At 38.8% G+C, this 10,716-nt stretch overlaps 1 protein-coding gene across 2 annotated transcripts in view; it reads right to left on the reverse strand.

Annotated features, from left to right (window-relative positions):
- TRPM1 (transient receptor potential cation channel subfamily M member 1) overlaps window positions 1-10,421 on the reverse strand; it is a 135,372-nt gene extending 124,951 nt beyond the window's left edge. For both annotated transcript variants that reach the window (XM_082254056.1, XM_082254055.1), the window contains exons 1-5: window positions 10,293-10,421; window positions 6,065-6,278; window positions 4,447-4,571; window positions 3,559-3,730; window positions 1,228-1,402 (exon numbers count right to left, since the gene is read on the reverse strand). In XM_082254056.1, coding sequence (XP_082110182.1) covers window positions 1,228-1,402; window positions 3,559-3,730; window positions 4,447-4,571; window positions 6,065-6,278; window positions 10,293-10,295 — 689 coding nt within the window. In that variant the 5' untranslated portion in view covers window positions 10,296-10,421. The remainder of the gene's footprint in view (window positions 1-1,227; window positions 1,403-3,558; window positions 3,731-4,446; window positions 4,572-6,064; window positions 6,279-10,292) is intronic.
- Between the last annotated feature and the right edge of the window lie 295 nt (window positions 10,422-10,716).

The following is a 10,716-nucleotide window of genomic DNA, read 5'->3' on the forward strand; positions in this document are numbered from 1 at the left end:
TTTTTTTTTTTTCTCTCTGCAATGGCAGTTGATGGTTTTCAATACTGTAGAGTGCTGGCATTAAGACATCAGCCCTGCTCTCCTCAGTATTCCAATGTGATCCCAGGCTGATATAGTGATGTACCTCCAAGAGGTGCATCAATGACAGCTTTGACACACAGGAAATGTGTTGAATGATGCAGACCATCATTCAACCCAGAAAACCACTGACCCTGGACCTTGAAAAGAAAAGATGAGTCTCTGCCAGTGCTGAAGAGGAGGTAAGTAGTGCAGCGAAAGCTTTTTTTTTTTTTTTTTTTTTTTACAATTTTTTACAGTGCAGTGTTACACATAAAGAAAAAACTTTAACCACATAATGCATGAGTGTACAGGCAACTTTATTATCTCAAAGTGGTTGTAAACCTCAGACATGAAATATGAACAATGCATATTCCTCTATAGTGTGTACTCAATCCAGAGCACTAAGAGTCATTTCTGTCCACTGCCTTGTTCCTCTGCCATCTGCATGAGTCACTTCTGATGAGTTTTTAGGACACCAAGAGAAAAGTGGTGACAGAGGAGGGTACAGCATATGATTGACAGCTTTAGCTCTGTTTCTGTGTACTGGGAGGGGAAGGGGGGTGTGTCCCTTCCCTCCAATCAGCTCTCAGAGCTCTCCTCACTGATGTAACTTCAGCTCTCCGCCCCCTGCTTTTCAGAGCTCAGAGATCTTGTGTAAATTCTGCACTTTGAATGGATGTAGGGGAAAGTCAGCTGTAGAAAAACAGGTACAACATACGTAGGAGGATTTGTTTCATCTTTGTGTATCACGTGAGGCCAATCACTTCACTGGGTATATATAAGGGTTTACAACCACTTTAAGCTTTCTAAAAGCTAGTGATTACTCATTCATATCAAGAGTAGCCAGTGATCTCTACAAACAAAGGAACACATGGCTCCATGTTTCTAAGCTACACAAGCTACATGAATTGGTGATAAATCTCATATGATGGCACAATGTAATTTCTAGAATTAAATGCTACTGATTGCTACTACATACTACTTGTGTAGCTCAGCCCACAGGGAGTCATTTGTTCTATCGCTAATGTTTGGATGTGACACATATAACATAGCTGTAAGTTTCACAGCAGCAAAAACTTGGAAATAGAATCTACTTTAACTGAGCCAAACCATTTTACTTCTTTAAAAATAATAATGTAAACAATGATAAAGAACATGAAATCCTACCCTGCTTCCTCTGAGTACTTGTGTGCAAAAGACAGGATGTCAGAGGCACGTCCACTTCCGTCACAAACTACTACAGGGATGGGAGGTTCTTCTCGAAGGCATTCCAGAACAATGGAGATCACATTTGGACCACCTTCTACAATGAGCGCTACAACAGGCACACCTTGGCCTAATCCTATAATATTAACATAACACATCCAATCTTCACTATTTACAAATGCACCTAAAACAGCATATTTTTTATGATAATGCAATGAGCCATGAAGTACAAAATCACAATATCCAGTAAAACAGAAATCAGCTTTTAGTGTCTCTTACTACACAAACCAATGACAGATGATTTCTGACTGGTTGGTATGGATCACTACATAACATTTTAATATACAAGATCATATATATTACAGCAAATTCTACTTAGCATGCACGAATAGAGCCCACAAACAAACAGGAACATTAAATTCAATATATACATTTTAGGAACAGTACTGTTTTTCATGATGAGGGTTATGCAGATGCAGGAGATGACAGCTGAGCATCCCTTTGCTGTCCCTGCCTCATTTTTATTCCCAGGCATAGGATGACAAAGGGAAACCCATGTGTCACGTTGTCACTGTCTTCAATAAATACACAAAATTTCCATTAATGATAGTAAATGTCTTGACACTTAGTATAGCAATCTAAAAAATTATGAAGTATTTAAAGAGGATGAGGCTATTGCTTAAACGTTACAAAGAAACTCATTGATTAGGAATAAAAAAATATTATATATTATTGCTTTCTGTGCCCCCATTGTAAGGGTTTCTCCTAACTTGCTGTCATTGAGATAGGAAGTAAGGTTAATTTGTCCAATAGGTAGCAATTCTAGGACTTGTTGTTTGTAGCGTGGAGAAGGGTTAGTAGGGTTTTATATTGCTACGTTTGACCATTCTCCTGATTTCCTTTGTGATGGCTGGGACAGGAAAATCTCCCTGCCAGGTACACAGTTAGGTCTAATTCACACAGTTGAAGGGGGGTTCAGCCATGATTTTACCCCCCCCCCCCAGCCCAGCTTCTAAAAGATAACATGCAGCAACTCAGAGTATTACATATGCCGCAATGCTTTGTTTTGGGGCAGTATAGACTGACACAGGTGTTAACAAACCCTTAGCAATGAAAATCAGGCTAAGGTTCATCCCAGTCTAAACCAAATCATTTTTCATAATAGAAGAGCTAATGGCAGTAGTATTACTACATTGTATACCTTTAGTGATAGCCAGTGATATCTTTCCTATATTTTAAGTGTTGCAAACAAACATCTTATAAGAATAAGAATGTGAGCTTTGAGTTGAACTAAACAATTAGTCTAAGGTCTTGTGCCTGTAAACTGTAAAATGTATACCAAAGTTTTAAAAATTGCACAAATCATGCATTTTCATAAGTACAATGAGTTCTATGAAAACAAACCAAATATCTAGCAATGAACTGAAAGTCGAAAGAAGAATTCCAGGTATGGATATTTTATACATAGTTACATTCATCTAGTTTGGACCAATGTAACTATTCATTTACTGTACCAGACATAGTCAATCCCTGTTGAAGCTAGAAATCACTGAAGTAGGCACCGCTACTCTAGTGATCTCCACTAGCTTCTGGGTCCTGTGCCAAGTGGCTGCCCTGCTCCATTCTGAACACAGGAGGTTGTCCACTCAGTACCAGCACCATTTAAAGAATACTTTGCATTTTCTGAATAAATACAAAGCATTCTCTGATTGGTAAAAGTGGAGAGGAAGGGCAGTGATGTTACACTCTCCACCTTGTCCAATCAGAGAATGCTTTGCCACATTTGTCCAAGCTGGACTGATGTAACTAGGTATAAAATATTCTAACTTGGAATTCTTCTTTACAAAATGCATATCTACAAAAGGATGCGCTGTATAATGGGAGGAACAGTGCCCCGACATTGGTATCAGTGGGAGGAATAATGCCCCATCATTGGTATCCATTTGAGGAATAGTGCCCCATAATTTATGTTAGTGGGAGGAATAGTGCCCCATCATTGGTGTCAGCGTGAGGAATAGTGCCCCTTTGTCGGTGTCAGTGGCAGGAACTATGCTCCATGGGCCTGATAAAGGCAAGCAAGGGCTGCATCTGGCCTCAAGACTGCAGTTTGGAGTGCACTGCTTTTTACCTCTATATGTGTACTAGAAAAAGTGCCCACTGAGCACAGCTTGTAAAAGAGAAACTTATTAAAGATAAATTCGTGTGTCACCATTGGCTGCATTTAACAGAATGGAAGATGCAAATAAAAAACATGAAAGCAACCAATATTTGGAGATTTTAAATAGCACTTACTAGTATTAATTTTCTGAAGAGATATGTGCTTCTCTAGCTGACGCCGTAACTTGACTTCTGCTCCATACTTTCCAAGTGTGCCATTATCCGCAAGGATGAAATGAGTATGAGTGTTGTTCAGGACGGAGAGTTTACTCAGGGGATTTGACATTGTTTGATAAGGTTTATTTACCTGGTAATTGAACACACATAAATCCAGTTATGACCCTCTTGTGTAAAAAAAAAGGTAAAAACAAAAAGGCTCAATTCAAAAAAGAGTAACAATTGTTATTGCCATAACTAACTGTTGGTTTCAACAATGGCAGCCAGCAAGGGTAGCTTAACTGTTAAAAGGGAATTTCAGGAAATATGCAAAAGTATCCAGTAAGCTTCTAATGCTATCCAGCAACTGTATTTATATGCAAAACTTTACTGAGTTTACCTTAATCTGAATTCTGAGTAATCCCGGGCAGAATAAACACCCAAAGTCCGATAAAAGGTCAGTAGCATGTACTCTACAATTCCTGACCTGTATCACCAATCACATTCACATTTCCTGTTTAGATGGTAATCTGATTGGATCACCAATCACGTTCACATTTCCGGTTTAGATTGTAATCTGATTGGTGTTTCAGTGTGCGTTTGATGTAAATTATCTACAATGTGAACCTAATCTAAACCCTGAGAGGTTTTACCTGTATTGCAAGTCAGAAAAGACAGATAGGATTTTCAGCAATATAAAACCAAATGTGTCCAATACAAAATAAGAGCAGAAAAAATGTAACTGCTAGATAAATCAAACAGCAGTGACACTGGAAACAAGTATAATAATGTTTGTTAATATCCCACTTTAAAAAAAAAACACTTATTGTAACCATTCTAATTTTTAATTGATATTAAACATCTTACATCTTTTCCTATTAGATCTTCTTTGTTTTCTACAATGCCCCAAGGGGCAATACCTATGGCACATATTCGTCCTCTGGACTTGGAAGAGTGATCTTTCAATGCATCCCCCACATGGCGAATGACACCTGAAAAAATGCAAAGCGCAGGAAGGATCATGTGCAATCTAAGATCAGAAAACAAGTCACATGCTAATGATTTATTTTCTACAATAAACGTAAAGAGGATCTTCACCCTAGGAACAAAACATTAAATATCATCAGCTACAAATACTGTAGCTGTTGACTTTTAATAAAAGAACACTCACCTGTCCAAGGATCCAGCAGCATCCCCACCCAAGCCAGTTCAGTTAATGGTCTTCAGGTCCCCATCTTTAGTGTGGGAATAGGGCCGTGATTCCTTTCAGCTTCACAACCGGCTTCCCACTTGCATGTGCGATCCAAGCCGCACTTTCTGAATGGTCCCGCACCCTTTTGCTATGTCCCAGAAGGCTGCGGGCAAAGGAAGAGTAGGGCAAACTTCCGCTCTAATTGCCTAGGCACAGGTACCTGTCAAAACCAGGTACATGCTCCCTCCCCCAAAAAGATGGTTCCAAAGGTGGTAGAGGTAGGAAGGAGGAGGTGGAAAAAGTGGAACTTCACTTTAAAGATAGCGTCCAAATTATCAGGGTTCCAAGAAGATTCAATGCATTCTCTTAGCTCTTTGGCAAACATGGAGACTAAAAACATTTGATTTGTGAAAACAAAAAAGTAAAAAAAAAATGATAGAAGTGTGTTCATTGTTATATGAAATGTTCATGAAAATGAGTCACTGTATGTAAAAGTAATAATATTATATGGAATAAACATAATATATCCCTGCAAAATTTGTAACATATTTGCTGCACCCACTCCAAAAAACAGTGAGCTTACAATTAAACCCATCAGCACATAGAGAAGCTTCAAAAACAACAAAATTAGTTGGAGGTATGAGACTAAAATTGAACTTCATGGTCACAACTATAAATGCTATGTTTGAGGGTAAGCCAAGAAGGCCTATAAAGATAATCCTTACTGTGAAGCATGGAGGTGGATCTCTGCTATTTTTGACAAATTTAATTAAAATTGATGGAAAAATGAATACAACATATTAAAAAACATTAGAGGAAATTAACAATGGGGCACACCTAAGCTTTCCAGCATCAGAATAATTGGAAACATAAGGCCAAGTAGACCCTTCAGTGGCTATAACAGAAAAAAGTAAAGATTCTGAAGTAGCCATTACAATCTCCTGACCTGAACATCATTGAACCAATTTGGGGAGATCTCAAATATGCAGTTCATACTAAACAACCAAAAATATTACAGGACCTGGTAGATTTTTGCCAAGAGGAATGGGAAACTTTTCTACATAAATAAAAGGCCTCATTCACAACTATCACAAAAGACTGGAAGTGATTGATGCAAAAAGGGAAAATACATCCATTTAAGAGCTAAGTGTATGCAAACTTTTGAACAGGACCATGTTATTATTTTATTTATTGCTATAGTTTGTCTAATGATTGCTCTGTCGGGGGGTTAGGCTTTAAAATTTGTATCTATCTGTTTACTGAATCAGTTGTGTGAAGTATAAGAGGTCTCACCTGTACTGACACCCCCTGTGAATATCCAGGCCCCGGTAGTCATAGCAGCTTTAATTAGTCCTTTCCCAAACACTTGCTTTAGCTTAGGTTGCATTTCAAAATTCTGGAGTCCTCCATGCACAGAGATTAATAGCTTAGGGAGTTCCAGCTGCCACTCCTTTACCATGAGGTGAAGCAGAGAATCAGGCTTTGTATCGTAAGATACACGGATGTACTGCAAAAAAAAACAAATTATTGATCACTCATCAGTCAAGGATAAATATCAGAAAATGGGTCTGACTTAATAAAGAGCTATTGTATGTTCACATTGCAAAGTGGATTTTCACTCAGCTTAGTGGATGAGATAAAAGCTGTGCTGACTTTATTATCCAATCACGTGCAAGAAAAAAATATTTTTATTTTTATTTTTTTAATTGCACGTGATTGTGTACCCTTTGCAAACACATTCTTTTTTTTATAGGACAGTTGCAGTTGTTAATATTTTGCTAATAAATGTTTTTGTATTAGAAAAAAAACTGCACCGAAAATGTAACAACACTATCGAATTTCCAGCCTTTGACGGTTAATGTACAGTGCCTTGCGAAAGTATTCAGCCCCCTTGAACTTTTCGACCTTTTGCCACATTTCAGGCTTCAAACATAAAGATATAAAACTGTAATTTTTGGTGAAGAATCAACAACAAGTGGGACACAATCATGAAGTGGAACAAAATTTATTGGATATTTCAAACTTTTTTAACAAATAAAAAACGAATGTTTAACTAATATTTAACAAATAAAAAACTGAAAAATTGGGCGTGCAAAATTATTCAGCCCCTTTACTTTCAGTGCAACAAACTCTCTCCAGAAGTTCAGTGAGGGTCCCTGAATGATCCAATGTTGACCTAAATGACTAATGATGATAAATAGAATCCACCTGTGTGTAATCAAGTCTCCGTATAAATGCACCTGCACTGTGATAGTCTCAGAGGTCTGTTTAAAGCGTAGAGAGCATCATGAAGAACAAGGAACACACCAGGCAGGTCCGAGATACTGTTGTGGAGAAGTTTAAAGCTGAATTTGGATACAAAAAGATTTCCCAAGCTTTAAACATACAAACCAAGGAGCACTGTGCAAGCGATAATATTGAAATGGAAGGAGTATCAGACCACTGCAAATCTACGAAGACCTGGCCGTCCCTCTAAAATTTCAGCTCATACAAGGAGAAGACTGATCAGAGATGCAGCCAAGAGGCCCATGATAACTCTGGATGAACTGCAGAGATCTACAGCTGAGGTGGGAGACTCTGTCCATAGGACAACAATCAGCCATATACTGCACAAATCTGGCTTTTATGGAAGAGTGGCAAGAAGAAAGCCATTTCTTAAAGATATCCATAAAAAGTGTCGTTTAAAGTTTGCCACAAGCCACCTGGGAGAAACACCAAACATGTGGAAGAAGGTGCTCTGGTCAAATGAAACCAAAATCGAACTTTTTGGCAACAATGCAAAACGTTATGTTTGACGTAAAAGCAACACAGCTCATCACCCTGAACACACCATCCCCACTGTCAAACATGGTGGTGGCAGCATCATGGTTTGGGCCTGCTTTTCTTCAGCAGGGACAGGGAAGATGGTTAAAATTGATGGGAAGATGGATGGAGCCAAATACAGGACCATTCTGGAAGAAAACCTGATGGAGTCTGCAAAAGACCTTTGACTGGGACGGAGATTTGTCTTCCAACAAGACAATGATCCAAAACATAAAGCAAAATCTACAATGGAATGGTTCACAAATAAACATACCCAGGTGTTAGAATGGCCAAGTCAAAGTCCAGATCTGAATCCAATCGAGAATCTGTGAAAAGAACTAGTAGGAGGGTGGAATTCTGAAATTAATGTATGGTCCAACTCCAATCATGGATCTCTGCAAGGTTGATTTAAAAGAGGGTTCTTAAAGGATAAATTCACCTCTTAGTAAAATGTTACTCCTATTCAGAATGTAACGTGTTACTAAACCACCTGCGGACACCCTGACCTGATCCCCCGGTTTCAGCAGGCAGGGGATCCTCTTCCCCACACATGCTGTCACAATTAACCTCCCTGACGGTCTGATTATGTCAGAATTTCTGTGCTAAAAGCGGTACATTGTTTTGCATAGAAATCTGTTTTACATTTTAAAAATCACCTTCCCCTGCGAATCCCGCTGTCCTCCCCCACTGTCCTCCAGCCGCCCTCCCGCTTTGTGCTCAGCCGATGCCGGCACCTGTCTTCCGGTTCCCTTCCCTGCGAACGTTGTGACGCAGGGGGGTGGAACCGGCAGCAATTTCAAAAATGTAAATACACCAAATGAGATGACAGAAAGCTGTGATCCTAACCGATTACACTGTATCATGGCATTTCACCACAGGATCACTAAAACTAGAGGAAAGGCGGTTTAACCTTAAAATGCGTAAGCGGTTCTTCACTGTAAGAGCGGTAAGGATGTGGAATTCTCTTCCACAAGCAGTGGTATCAGCAGGGAGCATTGATAGTTTCAAAAAACTATTAGATGGGCACCTTAAAGACCACAACATACAGGGGTATACAATGTACAACATACAGGGGTATACAATGTACAACATACAGGGGTATACAATGTACGGTTAAAAGCCAACACACACATCATAGGTTGAACTGGATGGACTGATGTCTTTTTTCAACCTCACTAACTATGTAACTATGTAACTGAAAACTGCTGTTCACAAACGCTCTCCATCCAACCTCACTGAGCTCTAGCTGTTTTGCAAGGAGGAATGGGCAAAAATTTCAGTCTCTCGATGTGCAAAACTGATAGAGACATATCCCAAGCAACTTACAGCTGTAATCGCAGCAAAAAGGTGGCGCTACAAAGTATTAACTTAAGGGGGCTGAATAATTTTGCATGTTCAATTTTTTATTTGTTAAAAAAAGTTTGAAATATCCAATAAATTTCGTTCCACTTCATGATTGTGTCCCACTTGTTGTTGATTCTTCACAAAAAATTACAGTTTTATATCTTTATGTTTGAAGCCTGAAATGTGGCAAAAGGTCGAAAAGTTCAAGGGGGCCGAATACTTTCGCAAGGCACTGTATATAAACAAGAAATAGAAAGCTATAGGTAACAACTCAATGATATCCAAAAGGACTAAACCCAAAAATATTCCATTGTCCTGTGGCAGTGCATTAAATGTAAAAGGGAGGAAGGGAGGGAGCCAGCCATTGGACAGTACTCATACCCTAAAGAAAATACAATTCTTGGGCTGGTCAAGCCATTCTAAATTCAAAATAGCTAAGGAGTTAGATATGTTTTGCTGTTACCACAGGCGTGTGCACAGGGTGTGCCAAATGTGCCTGGGCACACCCCAATCACCCTGTGGGGTGCCGATTCCTCCTGCTTCCTGGTTCCCCTTGTCTCCCCCTACAGTGCTGCTAGCTTCCCTCCTTTCCTCCCCCACACACTGCTGCGGGGGGTTGTTTCAGAATGGATGAATAAATGAACAAAGAGAGTGATCTCTACCAATTGCTCTTGTGTTCATTCTTAAGTGAAGCATAGTAAACTATGTCTACTATGACTACAGTTTGTGAATGGACAGGTAGCTCCTCAGCACAGAACACTTTCATTGTCCAGTGCAGCTGAGGCTGCAGAGAAAGGGAATGGGGAAGCTCTGTTTAGACCCTTGATATTTCACCAAAGCCCCCCCAGCGGGGCTCCTAAAAAATAGTAAAAAAAAAATAAAAATAAAATAATAATATTTGAAAGAATAATTAAAAAAAAATAAATTGCAGAAAAAGAATAAAAAAAGAATACAAATAAAAACTACAGACACCATCTACTGCCATACTGACACCAATCTCTGCACTACTGACACTGTCCACTGCTCTGTTGATCTGTGCTCTGGGGTGCAATAAGCTGCGCACACCAATGGCTGTTAATAAAAACAGCAAAAGCTCAGAAATTACAGCCACCAACTTTTTTTTATACGTGTTGGCTGTCTGGGATTTCCTCTCATCTACTTTATACAAACTATGAATTGATGGAAATCAACTGAACATTTTGCTAAAAATTTTAAGACTAACGGACCTCATTTCTCAACGTTTCTGAAGTAATAGAAAACACATACATTTCCAGTTTCATAGAGCTGAATATATGGGGCCCCATGTTACTTCAAAGCATATAACATATATATATATATATATATATATATATATATATATAACCATAGAACTCACCATTGCTTTGTTGGAGTGTCCACCTCCTTGAAACTCTAAGATTCCATAAGCATCTGTGGGGTTCAGCTGTGTGTGCTTACTAATAGACCACTTGTCAGGCACAGCTTCCAACTGCTTGTTGTCCTCTCCATTCTTATTAGCTATAGCATTTTGAGGAACTGGGATATGCTGAGTAATAAGCTGACCACAGTAACATCTGAAAATATTACAACATTATTATATGAGTACTGAATCACATGTGTACTTACACGTTTTGTTTTTTATATATACCAAGCTTAGGTAACCTATGACTCTTGCCTAACTCTAGTGACAAGTGCTAAATTATCAGTATAATAATTAAACTCCCCCAGTCTAACTAAATGTTTGTTATTTAAGGATATAGATTTGTCACAAAGTATAAAACATTTTATACATGTAGTATTCC

This window comes from Pelophylax lessonae, assembly GCF_965119305.1.
Source record: "Pelophylax lessonae genome assembly, chromosome: 4".
NCBI lineage: Eukaryota > Metazoa > Chordata > Amphibia > Anura > Ranidae > Pelophylax > Pelophylax lessonae.